The 14,275-nt window shown below is 46.8% G+C and overlaps 1 protein-coding gene across 2 annotated transcripts in view; it reads left to right on the forward strand.

Annotated features, from left to right (window-relative positions):
- Positions 1 to 2,574, forward strand: part of GPR107 (G protein-coupled receptor 107) — a 34,860-nt gene extending 32,286 nt beyond the window's left edge. For both annotated transcript variants that reach the window (XM_041406482.1, XM_041406483.1), the window contains exon 18: positions 1,048 to 2,574. In XM_041406482.1, coding sequence (XP_041262416.1) covers positions 1,048 to 1,144 — 97 coding nt within the window. In that variant the 3' untranslated portion in view covers positions 1,145 to 2,574. The remainder of the gene's footprint in view (positions 1 to 1,047) is intronic.
- Positions 2,575 to 14,275: the final 11,701 nt, after the last annotated feature.

Raw genomic sequence — 14,275 nt, forward strand, 5'->3', positions numbered from 1 at the left:
CAGAAGCTGGGATCTAACGTGGAACTAAGGGAAAAGAGGAGTGTTATCTGAAGATGACTTCTCCTCTTGGGGTGATGCTGAGGAGATGTTGTTAGCAGCTCTGATCAAATAAAGTACTCTGACGTGGTAAACAGCAGGTGAAAGTGCTCACAGAGCAACAGGGGCAGCTTTGAACAGGACAGGTCTGCGTGTGCTTCCAGGCATCCCTTGGGCATGCACTGAGCTGTTGGCACTCTTACCTTCAGCATCCAAAACAACCTTTGTGGCATGTTTGTGGGGAAAAAAATACCTGTATGGAATAAGAATCACACTGTGCAAAAGAATAAAGGAAATGTGTTGTGCATCCAGATTGCCTGTTTGGTGTAGCAGCAGAGAAAAGCTGCTGGGCTGAAGAGCTGTTGGAGAGCCAAGGCAGTTCCAAGAGGAATGGTGCTGTTCTGCCTGGATAAACAGTTCAGTCTGCCTCATATTGAATGGTATTGTGAGGCTTTGTACTTCAATGGTCAGATTGCCATGACAAATCCAGACTTGGATGGTATACAAGGATGACTTCTTTCTTTTTTGTTGCTGCTCATTTTGCTATTAAGAGGAGCTGGTGTGCATTAAGCTAATAAGGTTCATCTGGGGCACTGTCCACTGTGTATTTGTGTAATGTGCTGTACCTATTAAAATGCAGAAGAAAGTCACAGAAGTAAGGGTGGTCAGCTGCATAGTAAATGGGGTTTTTAAAGTGAACTGCTCAAATTTAGCAAATAAACACCTGGTTTAACTGTTTTACCACCCCTGTTACCTTTTTTGAAGTATGAACCAATATTACTTGCTGCTTTAGTTTAGTGATAGATGGGAAGGGCCTTGAGGTGTTCAAGGACAGTGGCTGTGCTTCCAACTCCCATCTGTGCTGTGTCAGGGTGGTACAAGAGATCAGACATGGACTGCTCAGTGTGGGTCAAGAGATGTGAGAAGTGTTGTTTGATGGGTGTGAGCTGTTGCTGAAAAGGATTTTACAGTTCAAGGCCTGATGTCTGATGCTTCTCCCTTCTCTTCTAGGGTGACAACTTCAGGAGTAATGGAGGGCATGAAGAAAGTCAAGAAAGTGGTGAATGGTTCAGCAGAGCCTCAGGGCGAATGGGAAAGCACAGCGTGATGGACTGGACTAAGGCAGCACTTTCAGAGAAACTTTTTTAATTTATTAATATTACTCTCAGTGGAAAGGGAGCAACTTGCACTCCCCACCACTGAAACTGCAGAGTGGGGTGTGTCTAGGGAGAGCAAAGCAGTGCAGAAATATAACTATTCCTTTGATCATAAGAAAATGGGATCTCCTGGTACCTGCAAGGAGCGTGAAGCTTTCCTAGGGATTTTGGGTAGCTTTTTTTCCCCCCTTTTCTGGATTGGTTCTTTATTCTGAATTGTTGTGTTCCTCAGAATGTGTAATACTAATGTGAAGAGGGATCTTCAGTGTGTATGTAAAGAATATATTTTATATAATGCTCATATATATATACACACACACACACACTTGCTTTGTAACATGAATGCTGGGACTTGGAAAGCCTGTCAGAAGGTGGGAAAAGAAGATAAAGACATGTAAGTATTTTTTTTTCCTTTTTATAAACTCTCCTTTTGGCTTGGATGGAACATTGCAAAACAAATGGATAGGAACAACTGCAGTTATTTGAGAGACTGAACGGGTATTGGATCAGATGACTTCTGCCACTGCTCATGCAAGTGTGAAAGGTGATAAGTATCTTCTTGTCTTATCCCTGCAGGTGTCCACCTGAATGTGTCAGGTTTTCAGATGTGTTGCTATACAGGAAATGAGTGACTATTCTCCATTAAAGCACTAAGCCCATAGTGCAATAAGTATTTATGTACGTTGTCCACTGTCCCTGGAGTTGCTCTTGACTCACCCCTACCTGACAAGAAGTACACAAGAGGTGTAAGACTGATGCTTGCTTTTTAGGGGTCTGCCTAAATGTTTACTTTCAAGCTGTGACCCAGAGCACATTGGTTTGCTTCATAAAATATTTTCAAGGTATTTCAAAAGTCACTCCTTTCTGGCACAGTATAAACAGTACCAGACTCTCCAGTGCAAATCTGTCTAGGCATTTTACTGCAGCATAAATCTCTGGTTCACAGTTACCCTGAGTTACTGGGCCTCTCTGGCTGTGTAGGATTAATAACACTGCTGTTTGAGGTGAGCTGAACTGGTCAAAGTAGTATTGCCACCAAAAACAGTAACTCCCAGTCCTTTTTTTTTTTTTTTTTTTTTTTTTTTTTTTCTTTTTTTTTTTTTTTTTTTTTGTCAGGAGAGGAGAAGATTATGACCAGAACCTTGATGCAGGGGAATATGCAATCTTTGACTGTTAGCTGCAGATTTGCAGTGGAGTCTTTACAGACACATTCCAAAATGTCACATGTGTTTTCTCTGTAGTCCCTGGGGCTGTCAGTAGGGCAGTTGTTGTCCAAAGCTGTAGTAGTGAAAATGGGTGCTCATCTGGGGGAGGATGGAAGTGGCTCAGTGGTGGAATGAGGATTAGCTTTAACAAAAATAAATAATCTGTAAGTCACTGACCCACTGAAGCCTTAATATTCATGCAGAGACATTGACATTGGTGCTGTGGAGCCAAGTGCTTCTGCCAGGGTGTCAGGGAGAGCCTTCATCAGAGCTCTGGATGTGCCAGCATTGCTTACAGACTCGTTCAGGAATTGGGTTTATTTTATTCTTCAAGCTGAGAAGGAGGATTTCCTCCAGAATCTTGAACCACTTCCTCACTCCTGAGCAGGGATTGTGGAGCTCTTGGTGAGCTGTCTGTACCAAGCCTTGCTGTTTGAGGAGCAGCATCCCTTTCCCCCATTGCCACTTCTTTTCCCAGGTGTTGGTTCTATGCACCATGGAGGTGGTAGAAACAAATCTACCTGCTTTGATACCTGGAACTGCTTTCTCTTCAGATAAAGCACAAGAAGAAGAGCATTTGTCTCTGGCTGCAGAATCCTCTTCTGTTTTCCTCCTCAGCTGTAACTTCACAGTACTCACAGCAGTGATGGTTTGACCTTGCTGTCATTGCCTTGCATTGCCTCACAGTTTTAGTGAGAAGAGATCCTGTACCACTGGAAAGGCTGTTTGGTGACCTATGAGCCTTTAGGCCTTCTGGAGGAAGAAATCTACATATTTAGCCTGAAGTGTGAGAAATTGGACCATAAACAAACACTGGCAGTCTCAGCTCTTACATTTAAATGCAATACCTGGAAAATTCATCCTCTGCAGTTGCTCTGTCCCTTGTTACTCCCTGCATCCAAAGGGCTCCTCAAACAGGCTGTAAAGTTTCTTCAGAGAAGCCCACTGAAGACTTGAAGTGTGTTGGCACTGAGGTATGTAAGGGATAAGGATGTGCTGTCAGGAACAGATTGCATCTGGACAATGCTATTCTAGAGCCTGTAAATCCTTTTGTGAATCAGATGTGAAATTGTCATAGATGTGGCCTTTCACCCAGAACCACGAGGGCTGTGCTGTGATCCCAGGGAATGCTGAGCTGCTTCCAAACAGCTGCCTATTCCATACCTCAGCATCAGTGGAGCTGACAATTTGGCAAGTGCTGTTACCTTAGTCTCAGGTTTCTTTTTTTTTTTTATACGCAGTTTTTTTCTAAAGTTGCATATGGTGTAGGTTTATCTGCCAAGTCCCTGCCTCACCAGTCAAAGGCCAAAAAAATGGGTCATTTCTTTTTGTCTTGGCATGAAAGGCCACAGCAGTATTCTGAAAGTCCATTTTTTTACAAGAGCTTTTTTCCAAGTTCAGCACTGAGCTTCAGCAGTCAGCTCCACAACCAGCTTCTGCTGGTGTTTTACACAGGATGCCAAGCAGCAGGAAATGGTCAGACCTGAGCCGTTTTTAGGAAGGAAAATCAGTCATGGACAAGTCAAAACCCAAAAGATTCTTATTGTGGCCATTTCCAAAATGAATTTTCTCTGGTGCAATTCCTTGGATCAGGACAGAAAAGTCTGGCTTGATGGATGGGATGGCAGCTGGGAAGTTGGAGGGTGGAGGGGATGGCTGCAGTTGTGCTTCTCTCCAGCACATCAAGTGCTGCACTGCGAAGCATCAAAGACAGGACTGCTCCCTCCCCTCCTTCCCAGGCAAAGCCACAGCTGCCTGACTGGCATTGCATGACTCCAGGGCTGGTGGAGTGCAGCAGCTCGGAGCTCCCCGGGCAGGATAATCAGTGCTTGCCTTTCACGTGCTGATGGCTGCTGATCTGGTAGGAAGCTCTGCCTCTCACAGGGAGGGAAGAGAGGAGCTGTTGTGGATTACAGATCGTTTAGGAATGTGCAGCTTTGCTTCCCTGTCGCTGCTTTCACTGAAGTGGGGAGCTGAAGCAATGGCCAGCAGTACCCAGCAGCAGAGTGACAGGAGTCCTGGAACAGCAGCTCTGCTGCAATAGCAATAAATGCTTTGAATGCTTTCCCATATGCTGCTGCAGCCGAGCACTCAGTCCCCTCTGCAGACAAAAATGAGATTGGTTCAGGCTTCACTTGTAATGCAGGTTATGCCCCAATAAATCCCTGGGGATGCTGACATGCACATGGCACTGCTGCACTCCTTCCTGCCGGGGCTGCTCAGCAGGCTGTCTTCCAGAGGAAGCCTCCTTGCAGTGCAACTGCCAGACTCTTGCATTCTTCGGGCTGGAAAATGTTTTCCTTGATGGTTCATCAAGAGACATACTAAAAGAAAGCAAGACATAATGGGGTCATGTGGAACAGTGCTGCTGCCTGCTCAGAGTGGAGCAGTTGGAGTTGAAGAAGCCACATGCTGTCCTATTAAGATGCTCTTTCATGCTGTCGTCTCACTGGGCGTGCTGTGATGTGTGCAGTGCATTGTTCAGTGTTTCCCTCCAGCTCAGTGCCCTGTTCCTGGATTTCCATGCTGGCATGCCCTGGGAGAGCTTGTTGTAAAAATTTGCTGCATTGCAGCATTTTGTCTGGAGCTTGTAGTGTGGAAGATGTGTTTTTTCTAAGCTGAGTGGACTCTTCTCTGGCATGAGTGTGCATCCACCATGTATCCTTGAGCACTGTAGCATTCCTTGTGGCAGTGAAAGGCCATGCCCTCCTCATTCCAGTGTGCACATCTGGTGCAAGTCCTCTAGAAGATTTTTTGTGTTGTCTTTTTTCCTTACTGTGTGTTCCTCTTAGAGAAAAGCAGTTGAGCCACTGACAATCAAATTGATGAGAAGGGAGGGGATTTTGTTGTTTGTTTGAAAACTGCCCAATTTGAAGGAAATACTGGGTATTGTAAGCTCTTTTGAGCTCTGAGAATTGAAGTTCTTTAGCTATTAAGGAGAGGGAAGGAAATCTTTCTTCCTTTAGCCTATTTGGTTTGTCTCCTTCAATTTGACCTGTCATGCTAGCTAACAGATTGCTGTCACTTTAAAGAAGATGTTTTATAGCCCCTGTGTTATGATCTCTGCTTCACTCATAGAGCACATCCCCATTTTTCACCCGTGTACAGAGTGAGGAGCTGTGGTCTGCTGGAGTGGGAGGTGCAGTGAGGTTTGAATATAGTGGGACTCACTGAAACTGTGACCTTGTGTGGAGTGTCAGTAGCCTCAATGTTTCATGAAAGCTGAGGTGGTGCTGCCCAGAGACACTTGACCAATGTTTCTTTGTGTTCCCTGGGGCTGATATGCTGTAAAACGTTCTAAATTGAATTAATTTGGCTTCTTTTTTGTAGCTGCTGGATACCATACCTTTGGGCTGATTAATCACTTTTCCTTGGCAATATTGGGAAGCTGTGCATTTTCCCTTTGTAGTGTCTTGCCTGGATATAGCAGTGATCCAGTGAGAACTGCACATGATCTCTGCTCCCAAGTGGCTGGAACAGGATGTAGGAAAATATCAATACTCAGGTGTTGAGTGGTGTAGGAAGAAAGTGGCTGAGAAAAGAGTCACTCCTTTCAGGCTGACTGGCTCGAGAACCCATTTGTGTTTTGACTGCAGCAATCCTCTAGAAAGGACAATTCTAAATAAATATTTCCCTGTGGGATTTCACTCAGTGTTCTGCTCTCTGTGTATTAAAGTAGAGTCCAACCTCCACATCATCACAAGCATTCATCCTGTAGCCAGTGGAGCTGGTACCTGCTCTTAAAACAGAGTATGGGTCTAAATAGCTTCCCTTGCCCTTTAGGAACTATTAATAATTAATTCTAGATCCTCTTGTGTCATTAAGCAGCTTTAGGGCACCTTGTACAATGTAGCTTTGAATTCATTTAGTAAATGACCTCCAGAAGAACTAAAAAATACTTTTCTGTGTACAGCAAGGTCCAATTCTTGGGGTTTTAGTGACCTGTAAATATCCTATTCCTCAGTTCCTGTTCAGATGTAAAAATGGATTTTTTTTCAGTATTTTTTTAAACTTTATTAAAAGAAAAGCAAACAGTATTTGAAGAGAAGCAAGGTAGAGACAAGTCAGGACAGTCTATGTAACTTGGTTTCCCTGCTGTGGTGCAAATGTGTAAAATAAAGATTGACCAGAAAGAAGTTTTTAATGCATCTCATTTTCTCCTCCTGAACTGCCAGCAGCCAAGCTGACCCATTGTTCCCAAAGTCTGCATTTCCCTCTGCTCAGCTTCTGTTTCCAGCCATCAACATCTGCATCATGGATTCAGGGCCAAATCACAAAAGTTGTGTGCAAAACTTCTTTTGAAGGAAAAAGTTTTCCTGTCAGTGACCCAGTGAGGTTCACTGAGGTGCCTTTTGTTGAGCTCCAGCTACTGGAGCTGTGCTTGTGTGTGCCCAGCTGCTCTTTTAGTTTTGCAAGCTGAACTTGGGCAGTGTTTGTGGACTGAGTCTTGAACAGAAGTGTTTCTCCCAGCCCTGTGTCTCCTGCAGTCTCAGGCAGGCAGGATTTCAGGAGCATCCAGGCTTGTTGCTGCTCCCCAGCCCTGTGGTCTGTGTGTTCTCTGAACCTTGGTGTCCAGATACAAATTAGGGATATAAGGTTACTTTTAAAGTAATATCTCTGGTGGATCTGGCCACACTATCTCAGAGGGGCAAGTCCTTGATCTATTTTAAGTTAGACTGGTGGTGATTTGGGATGTCTGTAGTTGTGTTCTTCCTGAGGTGTTGGGATCTAACCTTGCATTTAATTCTGCAGACTGGTTGGGTTGACAGGGATGAGGAGGGCACAGCATTCCTGTGAAGTGTTCTTCTTGATCATCCCCATCCTGCAAAAACATATGTCCTTCAGCACAAAATTCCAGTCTTCAAGATGTTTCTTACAGTTCAGCCTGTGGTTCTCATCCTGCCACCGAGGGGTAATGCCAGAAACAGCCTCTCTTCTCTACTCTGCACCTCCCAAGCAGCCAGTTCTCAAGCCTCTGGGTGGGTGGTGTTTTACCAGGGAGCTAAATTATAAAAAGTACTTGGAATTTGGATTTCCTAATACCTCACTGTAGGTTAGAACTAACTTTCCTGATGCAAGTGGTCGCTGGTTGTTGCTCTGGAGTGGCCTAAATCTCTTTAATGCAGGTTTCTCCAAACTGAACATCCTCTGCATATTCTGTCTGTTGTGTATTTGGCCTTAAAACATTCCTCCTTGGCATTCCCTGACAGCAGCTGAGACTCATCCCCAGAGTTGCCTGCACTGAGCCAAACATCCCTCAGCCATAGGGAAAGGTGAAATGTTAAGGGTGGAGTGTGTAAGGTGGGACTGAATTGTGGGAACACTCACTTGAGAAGGAGACCAAATGAAATTATCAGTGGAAAAATTGATTCCTGACCATTTTCTCCAAGGAGACACAAAGAAGAGCTCCCAGTATTTGAAGTCTATTGCAAGCAAAGGTCATCTGGCAGAATTACACAGGGAGCAGAAGAAACAAAACCACAGCTAACAAAACTTTCCTCAGTGTTCTGTGTTTGGATGTAATTTTGTAGGTATTTTCCTGCCCAGGGGACTAAATTGTTCTACCTGCACTAAGGTTTTTCTTCCAGTGTCTGAAATTCCCAGCTGTCTGACCATTTGCAGCTCCTCATTGCAGTCCTGGCTGCCTGCTGTCAATGCTTTTGCTCCAGCAAGGTTATCTTCATGACTGCAAAGAGTTGCCTTCTCCTTAAATCTGCTTTTGCCTTCCTTTGCTTTCTGACTGACAGGCTCTAATGAGGGGAGAGTGTTGTAGTGCCCTGTATAGTGAGTGGTCAATAAAAACCAAATTGCTTTGTACAGCAGAGGTAATAACACAGCTTGTTATTGGCACAGCTGATCCTGATATTGGGGCCCTTGGTAAGGACACAAGGGCTTTCTCCTGTCTTAAGTAGTAAAAAGTGAATGTCATCCATTCCTTTTCTCCCCTCTCATCCATGGAGAAGGGTAATTGGGGGTGACACTGCTTTGTTGTGGCTCTTCTCCCCTGTGGGATATTTTCTGTGGGGTGGCTGAGACACAATACATGAGATGGCTCTTGTAGTCCTGAAAAAAAAAATAAATAGGCATGTGAGGTGAAGTTGTTACAGGAGTGGCAGATGGAATAGGTGAGGATTGAAATGGAAGAGGCAGTGTGAAATTCCTTTTACTGCTCCCTCTTGAGATGATTGTGCTGAGCTTGGCAAGAGCATCCTTGATGAAAGGAGCAGTTCAAACATGGGTTACCTGTAAATGTAGTAATGAGTTTGTGGGGTTTTAGTCCCTGAGGACATTGCTCTGGGGTGCAGATCTTCTGTATGCCTTCAGTCCTGAGTCATTTGGGTAAGGTGTCACAATATCCCCTGATATCCCATCACTAGCTTCTCCCTGAGATTGCACCCACTGCTTACCTGCAGGTGTGGAAGAGTCCCTGTCAGTGCTCCAGCTGCTTCTTCCCTGAACTGCTCAGGATCTTTGTTCTGCAGGAGCTCTGTGAAGCTGGAAGGAATCCTCCACCCAGCGCAGCTGTGAAGGTATTGATCTGCCTCTCCTGGGAGAAGCCAAACTTGTTCATTTGGGCTAGATCTCATACCAGGAGGCAGTAGCCAAATTGGAGGGGATACAAAGAACAGCTGCAGTGACTGAGAGAGGAATTGGGTAATGGCAGAAGATGACAGGAATGAAATCTGTAAGCCTGACTAAGTGATGATTAAAGAAAGCCAAGAAGATGTAGCTCAGTACAAAATGGCTGCACAGGGGTAACCCACAGAAATGGGTTTGGAATTAGTGTGGCTGAAGGCTGAGCTGTGGAGGAAAACTAGATGTTAGGAGAAACCTTTTGCCAATGAGTTTGGCTGCAAACAATCCCCCTGGAGAAATGGAGGCAGTTCTGTGTTGTTTTAGATAATCAACACTAGGCTGGACAAATCATTGCTAAATACACTGCAGGGAATGACCCCTTGTCAGCTGTGAGCTGGATGAAATGCCTGGCTCAGCCAATTTCCATTTGCTTATCTCAGTGGGAAATATATTGCGTGCATAATTCCTGGTTTGGGGGGTCATTTTAGTTTTACTGTTAAACCTCACAGATGCCTTGAGTGAGCCTGGCTGCTCCATAGGAGGAACACGTTGAAATGAAGCTGGTTGGTGTGTGCCCTAATCTGTATTCTGAGTCAGTCAGGGTTTTAACTGTTGCTGCAAAATCTGAGTGGAAATATCTGCTGGGATTTACCAAGCACACAATGCCTGAGTGTTGCCATGAATCAGAGCAGCCTTATGGGAGGCAACAATTCAAACTCTTAAACAGCAACAGAATTTGAAGAATAGGTACAGGTCAATCAGGTTGATTTTTTGTATGTTTGAATGTTTTTGAGGATTGCTGTGGTTTTGTTTGGTTTTGTTTTTACGATTGCAGGGTAGGATTTGGGTGGGCAGACATCACTGCTGACTGCACAGTTTGCTTACAAAGCTTGCTCAAGAGACTTGTGTCTTGTCTTCAAACCAGAGCAGGTCAGCACCAGCTGCCCCAGCTTCCACGTGGGCTCAGCAGACAGACCCTGGGCACTGAGAGGCTGATGAGCCAATGGAGTAATCAAGAGGCTGATTTCTGGCTGGTTTGTGGTGTGAAGCCCACCACCCCACCATTCCCTGTGCCCTCTGCAGGCTCAGAGCTCAGCACGGAGCAGACACCGAGCTGCCTTCAGAGCAAACATCTGGGCAGGATCACAGAAGAGCTGGAAGCCACGTGACTTCCCTTTATTTTGAAGGTTCTTATAAATATGTATATTTTCTAAAAGCTCTGTTCTGCTCCAAACCTCTTTCAGATTTAAGGACGCTTCTGTCACAGATGTGGGGTTTGTTATTAAAACCCCCTGCTGAAGCGTGGCAGCAGAGCTGGTGAGCAGTGCTCAAGTCACCTGCAGCGGGTGGAGAGCAGTGTGGAGAACAGCTCCTCCAACCCCTTTTCCAGCCCTGGAGGTGCTGCTGGATGCTGCCGGGAGATTTTGCTGCAAAATGCTACTGCTGCCTCTGTGACTGTGATCTTATCTCACCCAGACAAAGTGCACAGCACTCCTCGCTTGTCCTTACAAGGAGCCTTTTCTTTTCTGTCTGTCTGGAATCGAGCCTTGGCTCAAGGTGGCTGGGCTGAGCTCTGCAGGACGAGGACGGCAGGAGCAGAACAAGTGTGATTTCCCACTTGCCAGCCGGGATTTGTGATGTGCCACGAAGGAAGATCGAAGGAAGATCCACAAAACCTCCTCCTGCTTGGCTTTGTCTCAGCCCAGGGCTGCCTGCAAACTGCAGGCAACGGGAGAACAGCTGATGAGTTCACCACAGCCACCCTTCCCGGCTACCTACATTAGCATAACAATTGCAGCCCCAGAGGCTGTAAAGAGAATACAGGCTTTAAAAAATAAACTAGAATTTAACAGAGAAATTAATAGCGTAGCAAGTTGTAACGCTGAGTGTGCCGGCTGCGTGTCAGTCTCGAGCGCCAGCTGTACGTGCAGCCCTGGCACAGTTTGATTTCCAGACCTTCCGCTGCATTTGGCCATCATTTCAATATCTACACTTCCATTTCCTGGGGAAAGAGCCTGCAGGGCACCATTCCTGCTGCCACTTTCCCCAAAAACCCGGAGTGTTTTGTGTCTGTTGCGTTTCTCTGCAGCCCTGTGATGTATTGGCATTAAAATGCTGGGCGATGGAAATTAATTTATGGCAGTGATAGCCATTAGAGCTGCTGTAGTCCCAGTCTTTGAGTGTTTTGGGTTATAAATCTTGATTTTTGAGGGCTTTCTTATTTAGTCATATATAGCTCAGCTATCAAAGCAGTTGGTAAATGCCAGCACTGGGTGCTTGCTGTGACCTGCAGTGATACCAGGGGCAAAACAAGAGCAGCTCACTCGCATTTTGTCAAGCACAAAACAGCTTCAGGGACACCCTGGTTGGTGAGCTGGAAGCTGTGGAGTCCCGTGGAACGCTGCTCACAGCCTTGAGGTCATCCGGATGTAAAATGGTTGTAATCCGAGATGCGGGTGATGCCTGGGAAGCCGAGGGTGTCCCCAGGACGAGCTGATGCATTCCTGTGCTCGTGGTTGTTGCACCAGGATGTTGAACTCACTCTAATGGCATTTTTTTGTTCAAACCCTCTGGAAAAGCAGCTATTTTGGTGGCTCTCTGTGCCAGCGGTGACCATGGCTTGTCTGGGGGAGCAGCCAGCACTGATGCCAATAATTCCTTTGGCTCTTTTTCTGACTGAGTCAGATCACTCAAGCATTAACCTTAAAATAGCAACTATTTTTTGTAGTTGATATAATTAATCTCCTCTGTGTGTATGTTCCTTCCCTATTCCAGGCTCTGATGCTTCACCACTCCCCTGCTGACCCACTCCTGCTTTGGCACAAGAAAACTCTGAGCAAAACTTGGCTTTTCCACAAAAAAAAAAAAAAAAAAAAAAAAAAAAAAAAAAAAAGCACGAACTACAGGCTGTGTGTGCTCTGCTCCGTGAGTTCACTGCCAAGCTGGTGCCTCCAGTCACAGATTCCTCGCTCATGTGGTCTGTTGGTTTTGGAGCATCTCCTCGATCTGTTTTTGGGTGGGTGGATGTGGAAGGGGGATGTTCACAAGCTGCCAGGACTGGGGGTGACACTGGCCACAAAGACAACTGTGATGGATGGGTGGGTGGATGTGTGGGTTTCGTGATGCAGAAGGAAAAAGCGGTTTGGAGAAGCCTGAGCGGACCCCGTGTGCTGCCTCGTCCAGCCCTGGGAAGGGGAGGAGCGAGGAAGGGGATGGGATGGGCTAACCAGAGTCCATCCCCTGCCTCTCTTCTCCCTTTCCTGGGGCAGCTCCTGCGTCAAAGCACATCTAAGGGTGCAAGTGTGCCATACTGGACACTGCCCCTTCCCCAGCTTCCCACCCCACGAACAGCTCCAGCCGTGCCAAGGTGGGATTCAGTGGGTGCTGTGCTTGGGCTGTGTGACACCAATGATTTTTTAGGTCTGAGCACATCAGCGAGGAGGATGAAGGGGGAAAGAAAAAACCATCTGTGATGAAGCACAGAGTGAGCACATGAGATCAGGACAGTCTGCACCTCGCTGCTTGCATGCAGTGCTATTCCCACGAGGCAGCTGCAATCCTGGCAATTAAATCAGGAAGGATGCGTTGGGGAAAGCCCCCGTGATGGCGTCTGAGGATGCTGATTAAATGTGCACAGCCTGGTGAGCCCACGTGGAACAAATGGCTGCGTGGCTGAGCCTGACAGACTTGCTGTGTCCTGGGCAAAAAGAACTCCGGGGTTTTATTAAACACTTTCAAGTAGATACCCGAGGAAGGAAAAGCTTTCTGCAGACGCACGCTCGGCTGTGCAGCCCACACAGCTCCCAGCTTTTACAGTCAGAACGTGCAGCATGGGATCCATCCCAACCTCCAGCGCTGGCGTGGCAGGAGGAGAAACAGCTTCCCTTGGAGCAGGAACCCGCTCTGACCAGGCAGCAACAGCAAATATTGCCCAGGGAACGCTCATTTCCATGGCTGCACTGTGTGGATCAGACAGCGGAAGCCCTGCAAGCACACGCTGCTTAATCAAAAAGCCAGCCCGGGTCACGCCTGGGCTGGCTCTGAGCTTGTCCTGCAGTTGCTGGTGGTGTGAGATGTGAGCAATGCCCAAGGTCTGTCTTGGAAGAGAAAGCCAGGGGGATTTATAAAGCAAAACTGCTCTAAAGGACTGGTCTGCAGTGGATTTTCCTCTGAGCAAACAACCCAGCTCCTTCCCGGGCACACTGACCACATTCCGCTGGGCACGATTGTTTTGTGTCCCAGTGGCTGTTCCGATTTCAATCCTGTCGGCCCCAGGAGTTTTTCCAGGCTTGGGCTGTGTTTCTCTGCCTGTAGAAATGTCACTTCATTCTAGAAAAATGTCACTAGGGTTGTTATTTAAACAGTAATAGGGTTAAAGCTAATAATTGGTTAGTGAAAGTGACTGGCTTGCATAGTTTCCAATTACTTTTCTCCTCGCGTCTGTGTGATTTGAGTTCTCTCCTCAGCGTTTCGCGTGATGGAGGCAGGGTAGAGTTTTAAATAGAATTAAATCCTTTCAACATCAATTTTGCAGCAGCAGAGCCTATGCTAGAATGCCTGTGCTGTTCAGGGAAGGTTTGGGACCTCGCTGGACCCCCAGCTGGGTACTGACAGGTCATGCTCTGCACACAAAAGGACACCCCTGCTGCGATGTGGCTACAGCCCAGGGAGCACAGATGAAGAGAAATACTGCAAAAATTGGAGTTTTGCTGATGGGCAGCAAAGAAGGGGCTACACGGGATGTTTTTGCAGCACATTTGGGGGCTAGACTGGAGTCTGCTGAGGCCTGTTGGAGTCGCAGGGAGGCCTTTGACCCTAAAAGCCATGCAAATGCTGGAAGCAGCTGGGAGGGATGCTGGAGGGGAGACACGGCCTCACAGAGCTCTGCCTGCCACGTGCTGCCAGTCCCCTGTGCTCAGTGCCACCCCTCCAGCTCATCCCCAGACTGTGCTGCTGCTGGGACGTGGTGACGGTGTTTTTATCCTCTTCTGCCTTAATGAGCTCGTTTGTGTGAGGCTGGGTAATGGAGGACGAGGCATTTTAGAAACATGCACTTGGGGAATGTATCCCTGGAGAAGTGAGTGTCAGGCAATGTTTGGCTGGTTAAAAACAATAAAGGTGCAAAGAGCAGTGCTGTGTCAGCTGTGCTCCTCTGTGTCCTCTGCAAACACCCCGTGTGTGTTGTGTTGGGCTCTCCACAGCCCCACAGACAGTTGTGCTGTATCCAGGCACAGATTTTCCCCCTCTTTGGTTGCTACCACGGGAGTCCAGGCATGCCCAGGCAGCTCCAGCAGGGCCCTC

This window comes from Onychostruthus taczanowskii, unplaced genomic scaffold (genome assembly GCF_017590055.1).
Source record: "Onychostruthus taczanowskii isolate IOZ18803 unplaced genomic scaffold, ASM1759005v1 scaffold25, whole genome shotgun sequence".
Taxonomy (NCBI): Eukaryota; Metazoa; Chordata; class Aves; order Passeriformes; family Passeridae; genus Onychostruthus; species Onychostruthus taczanowskii.